This window comes from Scomber scombrus, chromosome 14 (genome assembly GCF_963691925.1).
Source record: "Scomber scombrus chromosome 14, fScoSco1.1, whole genome shotgun sequence".
NCBI classification, from domain to species: Eukaryota; Metazoa; Chordata; class Actinopteri; order Scombriformes; family Scombridae; genus Scomber; species Scomber scombrus.
The window spans coordinates 7,865,381-7,880,197 of NC_084983.1; the positions used below are offsets into that span (position 1 = coordinate 7,865,381).

Here is a 14,817-nt window from a genome sequence, read left to right on the forward strand (position 1 = left end):
TGTTTGAGATATCACTTGCGTCATGTTCAAGGTAACAATGACGAAATGATTGTTCTGCCTAACTTTGTAGCCTGAGCTCTGCAACATGCAGGCAACAGCTGGCACAGAAAGGAGAAGTTGTCACAGAGGAGTTGACAGTCGTGTCCTCTGGGTTTTAAGAATTTTTTTTGTATTAAAAAATATATAGGTCAACCCCCAAAGACCCCAGCATTATCCAGCGTTCGTGATAGACTATTACACGTTAGTTTAGTCTAAACCACTAAGCACCAAAGCCACACTTGAGTCCCCCCCAGGCTGTGCCAAAAGTGCATAACAGAAGCGTGTCTGCGTCTTGGTGTGGTCACATGTAAGCAGCGGGGCTCGGGACTCGGGACAGGATTTTCTTGGTGCGCGCGAGAGAGGAAAAACTGACGGCAGTGTCATTGCGACCTTGAAGCAAGGTCATTCCGTCTCTGCTGCAGACACTGCAATTCTGCGGGGCTGCATCATACTGGTGCAGAGTCTGCATTATCATCACTCTGTCAGAGAGGCGAACACGGTCATGCTACATTCATGAGATTCATTCAAACACCAGTGAAAAAAAAATTGGATTCATGTTTTGAGAAGATTTACTTCATCTAAAATAATAAGTGCAAGTGTCTCACAAGTGACGGTGTTTGGAGTAGTTGTGGAAGATATGTGTGTAAACTGTGAAGATTGGAGGAGTAGAAATGCCAGCTGGAGTCCCTGGGGTGCTCCTTACAGCAGGTTGTGACCCCAGACAGGTGTCAGCTGATAGGCAACATAAATACCAAGACGCCATTGTGCCTGTGGTACACAAAAAGCTTTGGACACTGCATCAGTGAGTCACAGATAACAGCTGATAGGAACCCGTCTCCACCTATACAATAAACACCTTGATCAGTATATAATCATACTTATACAAGGGTATAGTAAGCTGAATAGAAGGTTTAACTACAAACAGCATGGTGGTCTTCAGTTTGTCTCACATACAGCTGAACAGCAGAAGATTTGACAGATGGATGGACAGCTGACAGAAGTAAACCAAGCAAGGGGATACTGACATTTTTAAAAAAAAAAGAAAAAAAAAAAAAAAAAAAAGAAGAAGCTTAATGTCCATGTTAACTGCTACATTTATGTCCATGCTCTATTTATTTAATGCCAAATGCTGCTGCACAATTTATATTAGGTTTACAAGGAAAATCCACCCTAAATCAAGATCTGCATTATCTTATATTTAGCCTAAATGATGATCAAATATGAATTTGTTTCCCCAAGCTGGAGATCAGAGCATCAAGACTTGGCAATCATTTTTAAAAAGAGTCATTTAAATTTGAGGGTGAGTGTCAGTCCACTGAAATTTAGGTGTTACATCCAATTCAGTTTGATTTGAATGTGAAACACTCAGTTGTGAATTATAAAGATTGTGAAGCAGCTCTAGGATTGTCTTTGAATGACTCAGTCTGCTGTTCAGCTGAAGGAGAGAGTTGTTCAAAACTGTAATGTGAAATAATAGACATGACATGTTTGGCTTCTAATTTAGGGTGGATTTTCCCTTTAAAGTCTAGGTCAGGAGTGTAGCCTACATCAGCACTAAAATCACGACCCACTATGCGCCCTCTAGTGGCAGCACAGCGGAAACTGCAGCAGCGGTGCTGATGACGTTATAGCAGCTGAGCGTCTGTGTCCTCCAGTAAAAGGTCACCCACACTGCCACTGCACATCATCACTGCCTGCTGACTTCCTGATCGCAATGCCAGAGCCCTGCCTTTTTTTTCTTTTTACATATCCTGCAGGAAAGTGTCAGATTTCGAAACGGTATATATATATTCACACGGTTTCTGTTCCTCTAAATCAATTCTCTTACTCACCATACAAACCATGAAGACTGGGGAAGTCTGCAATCTGTCTCATCTGTCCACTAATGAACAAATGCAAGTCAAAGGGTTCAGATCTGGGATGTATTGGATTATACTGTTAAGTCTTGGGCTGTTGTAGAGGGGGAAATGTGCCATCTGCTGGTTGTATTCAAACAGGACAAAAATCAGTGTTCATTTACTACTTAAAGGGGGGAGGGGGAAAATGACAATTTTATAACTGCTGCTTTTATGCATAAGATATTTTGTGACATTAATGCACATCATATGTTCTTTCAATAGAATTAAAACACAGAAAACAAAAGAACTGCAGTCACAGTTTGCACCTGTATCTTGTTTGTCCTTGGTATATTTTCAGATTGAAACACAAAGATAGAGTTTCAAGCAGAGTATCACTTACATGGATCGACTTGGGACCTACATCGCATGCTAAAAGGGCCATATTAACAATCTGAAGGGCATTTATACTGTACCTCCACAATACAGTATGCATGCTATTCAAATCTTGCCATGTATGCCTGACCTGTCTCCACTTTAAACTAGACTGATCTACAGACAGCATAAAGCCACAGGATATTTGTTAAAAACATACTTTCCTCCCCCTCTGTGCACAAAACAAGGCTGTTATTTGATATTTAATAAATTGCATATAGAAGCAACTTAATATTTCATTTAATCAGTTTCAACCTTAAACTTGCATACAGTATGTTGCAGTAGAATGCTCAAGGGAGGCCAGTTTTGGTCCAGGCTGAAATATCTCAATAACTATTTGATAGATTGCCATGAAGACCTTCACAATACCAAGAGGATAAATCTGCGGTGACCTCCTGACTTTTCCTCTTTCACCATCATGAGGTTGACATTTGTGACTTAGAGTGAAATGTCTCAACAATTCTTGGATGGATTGCCCTGAAATTCAGTGCAGACATTCTTCATGAATTGTATCAACTCTTAACCCCTTACCTTTTCATCTAGCGGCATCATCAGATCAAATTTCAGTTTGTCCACTACTTTGGTTTATGACCGCAATACCTGCAAAGGCACTCCCATCAACCTCAGCTCATCCTTTGTTGTTTAGTGCTAATTAGCACACTGAAACGCATCATCACTGTGAGCAGTTGTATCTCAATTGGTATAAGATAAGATAAGATAAGATAAGATAAGATAAGATATTCCTTATCTTATCTTATATTATCTTATATGCCTCCAAATCCTTAAAATGACATCTCCTCCTCCTCCTCCTCCCTCATTGAATGAGGGAATATGAATTTGCAGTATTTTTCATTTTTAAATTTTTAACTGCTCGACATAAGATGTCTCTTAGTTCACTGTTAAGTTCATCCTAAGTGCACTTCAGGCTTCAAGTTTCCACATCACGCTTGTGTAAGTTTCACACTGAATCACATTTGGCCCTAAACTAGCTGTGATGTCATAAAGTCATGCTTGTAGGGACATGTTTTAAACTCAGATTTTGATGAGCACAAAGAAACTTTAGTTTACTTCAGCAGATGATTGTAAACACATCCTTATAGTGTTCAACTCTGCACAGTGTAGGTCAACCATCTAAGTGAAGGAACAGTAAGCAAAAACATTTTTGATTGGGAGATAAAGATTTCTCGCACACTGACTGTACTGTGATGAAATACGTCAATGCTGGTGTTAATATTGACCAATCCAGGTCACTAGTTTCATCCCAGAGGAGGCTCACACTGCCACCAAGAGGTGTAGCTGGGTCATCATTTGCTCAGTCCTGTAGTGTGACTGTGAACAACATTTTTTTTACATGATCAAGTCTCTCCCAGAAAAAAGATATTTGACATGAGTAATTGAATCTGGTATGACATGCATGCCATACCCCAGCCTGTAGATGATTTATATGAACTGGCACTGAATGCTGTTGACATTGCTTCAACATTGAAAGTTTCAATAGGTTTGGTACACATATTGTCACCAGATCCTGATTTGTTTGTCCTCATGGGCAAACACTCAAAACTGAAAGTATAATTCAGCTCTGCCTCATTAAGCTTGACTCTAGCTTTGTTAGAAATATTTACCTACTTTTTCATATAAGAAAGTTGAGGGTGTGTCACTATTAGTGCACTTCGATTTGTTTGTTCAGCGGCTTTGTTTCCCAGTAGAGCCGCTTTATTAAAATATTAAACATGCTCATAACACACACAGTGCTGCTTTCATTCAAAAAAACTTTATTACATATATGCAGTACATCAGGATTAATGCATTTGGCCATCAAAATGCAAACAGTATTATTGTACACAGTATTTAAAAAAGTTTTGTAACATACCAAGAAAATGTACAAGTGCCTGTTTAGTACCCTTTTAAGTATTGGCAGGATTCAAGAGTTACTGCCTCCGATTAAAGCAACCTTCAATATGAGCACCACACAGCTGTGGCACTTTTCTGAACAAGTGTTTTTTGGTAGATCTTTCTTGTTTCTTTCAGTATTTATTTGGTTTAGTAAAAGGCGAGAACCCTCATTTTGAGAGAGTGATAGTGCATTTCTGTCTTGGCCCAGTAGAGAGCAGCAACTCCTCAGAAAGTAACATAGGGAACAATGGCATAAAAATCACTTCATCAGCTTTGATTGAGGCATACACACTCACATGCTAAGAGCATCAAATGTGAACCACAAGAGGCTAAGTGTCTGTAAGTAAGCAATACATATACACAAATAAATCGTTACATTGAGAACTCCTCTGTCAGATTACATCACATATCTCAAGTTGATACTTGTGCTAGCAATGGAGCTTCTTTAATCAGCTTCGATCTTAAGGCTTTGGTGGTAGATCTGGAACTGGTTTTGGATTTCCATTGGGCTCCCTCTTGTCAGGGTGGGTGCGGTTGTGTTTGGGGTGACGATGTGGAACAGGCCTCCTGTGGCGTCTCCTCCTGGGGTGACGAGAATGTACAGAACGTACAGAGTTGGGTTGTGTTAGATCCAGGAGAGGATCTGAACGTAGTTTACCACTCTGAGTATCTGAAGACTCATCAATGAATGCCAGGTTCTCTCCAAAGAAGTCCAGAGGCTGAGAAAGGTGGAGGTCTGGATTAGGGCCCTCTTTTCTTGTTTCTGCTGTTTTTTCGTCAGGCACTCGATCCGTCTGAGTGGCCTGAGAGTCTGTCTCTGATCCGGATCCAGACTCTGATTCACTAGAAGACGAGGTGTAGGAAGAGGAGTATGATCCAGACTCTGTTTGACTCCCATTCTGCTCTTCTTTCCCCTCAGGGGCCCCAGGAGCTGACACAGTATGACTGTGGCTGCGATGGCCATGGCGCCGCTTTCGTCGACGCTTTCTAAAGGGGTCATCGATTTTTCCTGGAATGCGAAAATCCACTGACATATTCTGGATGTTTTGAGTCCAGTCAGTGGCATGGGCTCTCAGTCCCTCCATCTAAAAAGGAGGATAAAAACAGGTGATGGAATGAAAGTGGTAAAGGGAAGGGCTGATAAAAAAGATAGCAGAGGATAAGAAGTACCTCAGCTCTGGTCTTCTTGGATAGGACTCGAAGCCAGTTGCCAATCATCGACAGGATAGATGCAAAGTAGGCAAGACCCAGCAAGATCCAGAACCACACCAAAGGCTTATACCAGTGGTCGCTCCCTGCAATCCCAGAATCCCCTTTGGGAAGACACAAAGACACAGTCGCAGCAGGTTTAGGCAATACATGCAAACATCCATGTCAATTTAAGATAGGAGACAATATACAGCAGATGAGATAATCAATTATTCATTTCACAAGAAAATGATGCTGAATAATTTAAGAGGTAAATGAAAATTATCTGTGCTAAGTGAACTTAATGCATTACAGCTGACATTTCTATAAACAGATGACTAATTAAGTCATACCAGGAGGTTATCTTCAGATCAATAAATTCAACTAAAAAGAAAAAATATGCAAACGGAAGCACAAGTCAGTCAGTCATGTACATCCGCCTTACCTGCATGTTGAACAGCTCTCTTTTTGAAAAACCTGTAGGTTGTTTAATGGGGATTTATCGATTGATAGACAGACATTCCTCTGCTTATTCAGCTCTGAAGGGACTTCAGTCCATAAATCAACATTACACTCATCTCTGTGTGCAGAAAGGGATAGTCTTATAGTGTTTGATTAACTTGTGTATACCTGCAACATAGTCGCCAAACCCCACTGTTGTCAGAGTGATAACGACAAAGTAGGCCGACTCCAGAAGACTCCACTTCTCCACTTCTTGGAAAACAAAGATCGGCACTGCAACAAACAGCACGCATCCCAGCAGGATGGACAGGACGGCTGAGATCACACGCACAATGGTGGGACTGACACGCCATTTCTGTCAGCATGGTGAAACAACACCATGGGATGAGACAAATAAAGGGACCAACATGCACAGTGCAAGTGAAGAACATGTCAAAAAGCTCTGTTTAGGGTCTGACCAGGAAGAGAGTCTCTATTTTGGCAACGGTTTTCCTCAGCCCAGTTCCCAGGTGGTCTCCAACTCCAGCAAGCAGGATACCAAACATCGGGATTCCCACCAGGGCGTAGAAAATGCAGAACAGTTGACCTCCTTCTGACTTGGGGGAGATGTTTCCGAAACCTGGATATGCAGGGTCAGAGGTGATGGTAGAAGAGCAGTGGATTTGAAGACACACAATGTAGTCACAAATATGTTATCAGAATTTAATTTAGTGGTCTGGATGGTTCTGCTGGAAACCCACCGATGGTTGTGATAATTGTCCCAGAGAAAAAGAAGGCACTGGCCAGATCCCACTGGCTGACAAAGGTGTCATTGCTGTTGGGATCCACACCTTCACCGATGGCCTTCGACACCTCCTGGGATGAGATGGTGGAGAGTGTTAAAAATTTAGTGGTTGGTTTACAAAATCATTAAGTAATTTATATTAAATTTGACTAAATAAATATAAAGAAGGATTAGCAAAAGACACTAATTAGTAAAATAACCCATCAATTCATTTAAATTGTATGGGATTCATTTCTGATACTCATACATCAGCACGAGTGTCTTTTTAATGTACAATTAAACATAAGTCAGTGTGTAATTTTACAGTCAGTTGCAGTGACATTGGTCCACCGCAGCAATGTAAAAAATTCCTTAAAAAATATTTTTTCTTTGAACACAGGCAGGTTCAGTGACAAAGAACTGTGACGGCTCCACTCTGTCCAGCCACTGCAAGCAGAAATAATCGAATTCCCTGATCTAATTATCTGTTTTGCGTCTGTTGGTGCTGGAAGACATTTGTTAACTGTGAATTTAAAGCTGACTATGATAAAGCTGTGATTGAACACAGGCTCTGCAAACATCATTACTTCTAATAAATTAGAAGTTTCTGATTACAGAGACAGAGCGGCATCTGCTTGATTCTGTCTGTTGGGCTGATAACACCATGTACAACATCTGTCCAAACTTGTTTGGGAAAATGAACAGTTTCTGTTTGTTTTACAATTTTAGTTAACCAAGTTGAACTAAGTTGCAGTTAACTAAACTACCAGTCAGTTGAAGTTTGTTCAGAACCAAGAAGTGAGGAGTACAATACTGCTGCATCAGCATCATATTTTCAAAAATATATAAAGTTTTAAAAGGCTCAGTGTATTTATAATTTTGTAATATGTATGTTAAAAATTCTAATGTTATTCCATTGTATATTTGTTAAAATTATTCTATCAGTAACATTTTCCAATATACTTTTAGGTAAATGTAGTTTGTTACTGCTGATACTGGTGATAATGATTCAACCAAACCTAATGTCAGCATAGTACATTTGTAATAGTTGTAGATATGGACCGCCTAATCTTACCGCTTGATTACTGGGGTGGTGCAACATCTGTCCAAAGGGGGTGTCCAGATTGAAGTGTAAAGGAAATAATTTTTTTTTTTTTTTTAAATACAAGCCAGTAATAGTTTGTGAAATACCAGAAGCAGATGACCCTAGCAGCTAAAAAGGAATTGTAATGCCAGGTGGATAAGTTTGAGGTAATTTGACAAAGACCTAACTGCGTATTATATGAGATGTAGTATAATATTTAGGATGCGAATATATATGAAGGAACAGGTTTTTGATGTCACAGTGACCTTTGACCACCAAAATCTACTCAGTTCATCTTTAAGTCCAAGTCACATCGTGTTGATGAGAATGGGACAGATGGACCAACCCGAGACCATAATGCTTCCGGCCACAGCTGTCACCAGCATGGAGGCATAACAACACAGGAAGTATGGTTGTAAAGAGAAATAGTGGCAAGTGAGAGCAGTGAATCTCAGCTTTAATGACGTACATCAGTCTGACCACATGTTTATAGGTATTTATGTATTTCAATCTATAGATTTCTGAGTACACCACTGAAGAAGAAAACCATTAGAGAGCTTTTGTCTTACAAAAGAGAAAATGCACAAAGACACTGTGATCTCATATGTTACAGACTGATGTTTGAACCTGAATTTAGGGCAATAAACAGTGATTATTTCCAGTATTGATTATTCTGTTGATTATTCATTCTGATTGTTTTGTTGGAAAATACTGAAAAAATTCTCATCACAATTCTAATGTGACATCCAACAGTCCACAACTCAAATGTACTTAGTTTATAGTGACCGAAACCTCATGTTGGAGAAGCTGAAACTAGCTAATGTGTGACGTTTTGCTTAATAAACAACTTAAAACAAGCAACTGTTCAACTAAATTGTTGATGAATAATCAACTAATCATTTCCACTCTAATAAATTCTTCACTTTCATCTGATTCAACTATAGTTTTCTAGGTTCTAGCACTGATATCTAGACCACATAGTCAAAACCGCGTGCCAGCTGACATCGCTCACTGTCACCACACAGGATCCTCCATGTTAACAGCCAGCGGTGGAAAATGTAAAACTACAAAACAGTATCATGCAGTGGTGTGTGACATTTCACATTACTCATGTGGAGAATAGAGTGCATTAAGAACACTTTGAAGACCTGTTGAAACATCAGCTGACACTGGTTTGTTTGAAACCTGAACCACTTGTTGCACAGGACAACATCAGAGGAATCACTTTGTAACAGCTGCCTGGCTCACTCATGAATAGAAGGACTTCACTTTTTATTTAAGCTGTCACTTTTTTTTGACAGCACCTAACAATAGACACCATCAAATCACTGGGTGCTCATTATGTGAGTGTATTATTATAAAAAAGTGATATTGGGAGCTTTTTTTCTTAAAGATGAATAAGTGTCAGTCATAGGAATGCACTTATTCTCTTCTTTTAAATGATCTAAAACAAAATGCAGCCTTCTTTGACTCGAGAGCTGCACTCTTTTCTTCTGTTATGCCCCTTAACCTATTTGTAAATGTCAGCCACTGCATCTATAGATCACTTTACAGTAATGTGCAACTTTCAGTCTGGAATGGAGACAAACATCTCTGGAGCACACAAACTGTAGCCAAGCCAGCTCCTAAAACTCAACCTGTGCACGGATCAGTTTTCATGCACTCACACACATTAGAGCTGATCACAGCCCCGGACCACACCTGTTATCTGGATACTCTACACAAGTTTGATGGGTAACCCTGACGACCCACAAAACAGATTATTTGAAGTTGTATTGTCAGAGTCAACCAAGCTGAGGCATTTATCTGTCTGATATAGAGCCAAAATGTATTTTTAGCTGAGAGGTGGTCAAGTCTCTAAGCTTAGGATCCTATGTGGTATTTGTTGGATGTGAAAGGTAGGTGAGGGGAAAATAACAACAACCTGTGACACTGGCAGAGTCACTTTTGCATGCACAGTTTGTAGGTTCCATAACTGAGACAGAGAAGAAACACAAAATTTACCATTAATATCATTTGAAAAATGTCACGTGAAATTATCCGCACCAATTTAATTTTCACTGTGGCATTTTTTTAAGCATGCGATTGCAACAAAAAGAGTATATTTTATAGCCTGTAAAGTCATTTACAAACCCAATAGCTGAATTTTGCATGACGTTTAAAGGAAGGAAATACTATGGTTGGCTGGTCACAAGTTGTGTATATATTACTTTTCAGTGGTTCCCAATATTGAGGTCATTTTGTGGAATACCGGAATATGTTCACCTTTTCTAGCCTGTAAAATCCATCTGTGGGAGGACAGGTTCATAGTGTCCCAAGTCTATCTTAAAACGACAGTCAGGTGACCAAATGAACACTGAAAGAGGTTTTTCACTCTGTAATCATTCCTCCTGTTCATACTGAGCATTTGAAGATCCCCTCCATACTGCCTATGATGTAAGTGATCCTCATCACCTGTCCTCAGTTTTTGTGCATTTATGTATTTAACTGTTTATCTCCAGCTTATTTGAAGCTTGAGCTTTTTCCAAATTAGTCTAATCAATTGTATAAGTGTCTTCAAAGGTAGTCAAGGTCTTTTTAGTACCAAATGAAACTGCTCTAATTGTAAATTCTAAATGCTGAGGAGACACAAAGAGGGAATTTAAATGACTTCAAACTAAAAAGATTGGATATCCCCTTGTTTGATTAATTTACTTTATTTATTTGCACAAAACAACCCTCACAGACAGATAATGATGCATTTTAATGGCTCAAAGCCATTATGATTATGATTGTGGCATTTCAGGAATATGTTCAAGCCCATTTAAAGACTTAAACAAGAGACAAGAGTACCTTAGCTGTCCTAGAGAGAGATGACACATTCCAAAATGAAAGCCAGAGTCAGTGTGTCTCTTGTCATAAGAAGATGTACTTACCTCTATAAAGACATGTAGATTGTCTGGGCCGACGCAGCTGAAGTTCAGCAGGAAATCCCTGCGTGTGTCCTGCAGCTGGTTGTGCTTGCCCTGCTCTCGTGGAGTCTCCAAGGCACGGAACACCACGGCGCCCAGCACCAAGTAGAGAAGCACCCCTGTTAAGATGCCGAGCAGGGTGGAGCAGCGCATGGCTGCACCTCCACTCAGTCCAAACACAGGCTCTTGTTTCTCTCTGCCAGCGTCAGGGTTGATGTGGCCTGGATCCAAGCTGCTGCAGCTGAAACATCAGCAACCACAGGAACACAAGGGTTTCACACTGACCACAGCGCCTGACATCAACTCCAGCTGTATACACGTCTGTAGCAGCCAGTCTATTAGCTGCACACCAGGCATTAAATGGACTCTGGCCTCACCACACTGCTGACACACACTAAATGCAACATCCTCGATAAAAAGCCTGTCATCCAGCCTGCCTGACACTTTTAACAGATGTGATTGCCTATTAAACATAAATGATCCGTGTCATGAATACACAGACAGGTGAACACATAATAATTGAGCTAACCTGTCAAAGCGCTTTAATTGCCCACGCCTTCGTCTTTTCCAGTCCCTCTTTGAACCCGACCTGAGGATAGAGTCCCTGGATCCGTATCCACTGGGGAGCCCGTCCGCCTCGCACTCTGAAGGAGGGGACACTAGACAGAACCAGACACATATGCTCACATGTAATTCAGCAACATTTAAGTCAAAGACTTTAAATGATTAAAGAACCAGAACATGTTCACTTTCCCAAAAACACAAAAGCTGTTAGTTGTAAGGATAGTCCCTGATGACAGACAGCAATCAACAACAAGGTGAAGCTCTCAGGCGTGGCAGTGTCACACACAGAGCTGCTGTTGGTCCTCAGCCATATGCCGTTGTGTTTTTATTATGTGAACCCATCTTCTAATCACATGCAGCATGCAAACCTTTAGTTTCTGATGAGAGACAGCTCAGCTTTGTTGTTGCACCCACACCTATGTAAACTTTGGATGAAGTAAGGGGGCGAGTTCCAGCTGCAGATGAAAACTCTTTTGGTAGTTAAAGGAGAAATATGGCAAAGCTCAGGTGGCTTCAAATACAGCACATATTAACTTCAGAGAGATATGCATATAGTCTTTTGTTGTCAAGGTTGGAGAGGCAGTAGAGTAGAGGTGTGGTGTCCAGCTGTAAAAGCATTTCTTATGATTATGTTGGTCACTGTTGGCTCAAACCAAGAAGGCGTTTTCATTCAAAACTGAAACTGGAGCCAAGGATCTGCACTGTGTATCTTTACCTTGTTAAAGCAATGGAGCTGAGAAACTGTTAAATGTAGCGGACACTCCCTTTGTCCAGGAACATTTCAGAAATTATTTAAGCGAGAGCTGTGTTCTATCTTTTGGATCAGTGGGCCTGGCACTTGCAATTCACTCTGCATCACTGAATGACAAGCCAGAATAAAACATGCTCTGGTCCTCTAAAGTACAACTTCAGTGACTGCAGCTCTTTAGTCAGCAGCTCTGCAGGTCTTGATTCAAAATTAGAGCACACAGTGACAGCAAAATATACACTTGTCACACACTGTCTCCAAACAGTTTTACAGCTGCTGGGAATGAATAAAGGGAGCGTCCACTTACTAAATGAATCACATTGCAGCCAGACAGTTTATGCAAAACCTACATTACAATAGTTTAAGTGGCACAAGATTATTTAAATACATTATTCACACTTACATTTCATGCACAAAGCAGCCATGAACAACTGGATGAATATACATGAGTTTGTCACATGTAACTAATGCATATACAATTAAAAACATGAGTATTTTAGCAAAACTACACAGTAAAAAGAAGAAAAATGCATTCAAATAAAGCAGATAATATGCAGTTTATTACTACATACCTACCTCAGAGTGTAACACAGAATGCCAGATAGATTATGCACCACTCCATAAAGGAACCTGTAATATGGCTTGCATTAAGTGCCAATAGTGCTGCTGCAACAGAGCCACAGACATAGTAATCTTTTTTATCACCACTTAGACTCCCTACGGGTCTGTAAGATGTATGCTACTGACCAATGCGCCAGACAGTCCCATCTGTGTCTGCTCACCTCAAAATGAAGCACCACAACAGTCCAGGGTAGCAGTCGCCTCATGCAGAGGGTTTCATGAGTTCAGGCAGCCGCATACAGCGAGCATGTGTGAGGGTGTGTGTGTGTGTGGGGGTGAGGAGGGAGGCTGTTGCTGAGCGCACAAGAGAGAAAAAGATACTCAATCAAACTGACTTTATATAGAGAGGGGAGAGAGTGAATTAAAGAGAAAGAGAGAGAGAGAAAACAGCACAGATGAAGGTGAGGATGATGATAAAAAGCTCCAGTTTGTTTTTTAAACAGGAGGTAAAGGTTTTAGATGGACCTACTCATGGACACAGTTTGTAATATCACTTTAAAGAGTCCATAGTTTGCTCCTGTGAATGAATGTTAATATGTGTGTGAGATGTAGAGCAGTAATGCGTGTGGTCATATCTTCACATAACTGTGAATATCTCTACATAGGATCAATTTTTGAGATTCACTGAGGTCTGATTGGTGCTTCGCTGATGACTCTGCAGGGGGGGAAGCCAGCTCAGCCCTTCACCCCCATCTTCCTCACAAGCTGCTTGACAGAACTGCTACTGCTCTCTTTCTATGTGTGTGTGTGTGTGTGTGTGTGTGTGTGTGTGTGTGTGTGTGTGTGTGTGTGTGTGTGTGTGTGTGTGTGTGTGTGTGTGTGTGTGTGTGTGTGTGTGTGTGTGTGTGTGTGTGTGTACTCTCTTATAGGCTACTTTTAGGGACACATTTAAAACTTAGGACCTGTAAATTGGGAAAAGCTGTGTCCCCAATTGGGTTTTGGCTGCTATTTTGGGTCAGTGGTTTGTGATGTCCCCAAAAGTGACCACGGTCTCTCTCTGTGTGTGTGTGTGTGTGTGTGTGTGTGTGTGTGTGTGTGTGTGTGTGTGTGTGTGTGTGTGTGTGTGTGTGTGTGTGTGTGTGTGTGTGTGTGTGTGTGTGTTTACAGGGGTGGGGGTTAGGTTTCTCAGGCGTATCCAGGAGACTGTAGTGAAGTCTCAGTATTCATTTCACATATCATTAGTACCAGCTGGGTCAGGACATTTCTGCTGCAGATTTCAGATTCCTGGTTTCAAAGTGTGATATCATTATCAGATGAATCACTCCAAATCAGGTTACTGTGTAATGTCACAGTTTGCTATAACATAAAGTTTTACAGTTTTTCCCATTTAACACTTTCACTTCATCCTGTCTGCTCAGGCTACATGTCAAATTATTTATTTATTTATTCAATGTTGTATCATAACTATTGAGAATATTTTGTAGTTTTTACTGTTATTTAAAGCAAGGCAAGGCAGCTTATTTATATAGCGCATTTCATAACCAGAAGCAACTCAATGTGCTTTACATAAAAACAAACATTTAACAGTAAGAATTGGAAGCATAAAAACATACAATAAAAAAAATAAAACCTAATTATAGTAGAAATTGGAAACATTAAAACATACAATAAAATAAAATAACTTAATTATAATAAAAAATAAAATAAAGTTCAGAAAAATAGAAAGAGAGAAAGAAAATAGAGAATAAACAAGCATAGAGCAAAACATTAACTCTTATTGTATGCCATTGTAATCAATGGCTTCAAAAGGCACTGAAGTGAGGTTTTATCAGATTTATTTATGGGTTGTTGTTTTTTTTGGGAAATACACCATGTTTTTTGAAAGAGAGACATATGGGCAACATACACAAAAAAAAGAAAAAAAGAAAATTAAGAATAGAAAGCCAAGTTGGCTGGTGCCCAAGATGCTTCAGTGTTGCTCAGTCAGGGCAGACCATCACTGTCTGTGGAGATCAAATATATTAGTCTATTACTCAGCTAAACAAGGAAAACAAAAACAGAAACTTGAAGCAGGGCAGCGCGCCACATTTAGTTACCTCATATGATCACCTAATGCCTCAATCAGTCTGATGAATCATAAAAATAACTCTTAGATTTTCTTTGCTTGCATTTCAGCTTCAAAAGTTAAAATCCCTTCTTTTATGAATGAGGCTTTCATGTATGTGTCACCAAGAGTTTCATGCTTGCCTCCTGACAGAATCGATGCTGCTGCCTCTGCCCGCACAGAGGATGTG

General features: G+C 40.2%; 1 protein-coding gene across 1 annotated transcript; it reads right to left on the reverse strand.

Annotated features, from left to right (window-relative positions):
* Positions 1–4,102: 4,102 nt before the first annotated feature.
* Positions 4,103–10,803, reverse strand: LOC133994262 (potassium channel subfamily K member 4). The gene is made up of 6 exons (XM_062433495.1): positions 10,615–10,803; positions 6,593–6,707; positions 6,311–6,471; positions 6,021–6,207; positions 5,373–5,515; positions 4,103–5,287 (listed from the first exon to the last, which is right to left on the reverse strand). Exons 1-6 carry the CDS (start codon positions 10,801–10,803, stop codon positions 4,664–4,666), a joined length of 1,419 nt encoding a protein of 472 aa, XP_062289479.1. The 3' UTR covers positions 4,103–4,663.
* Between the last annotated feature and the right edge of the window lie 4,014 nt (positions 10,804–14,817).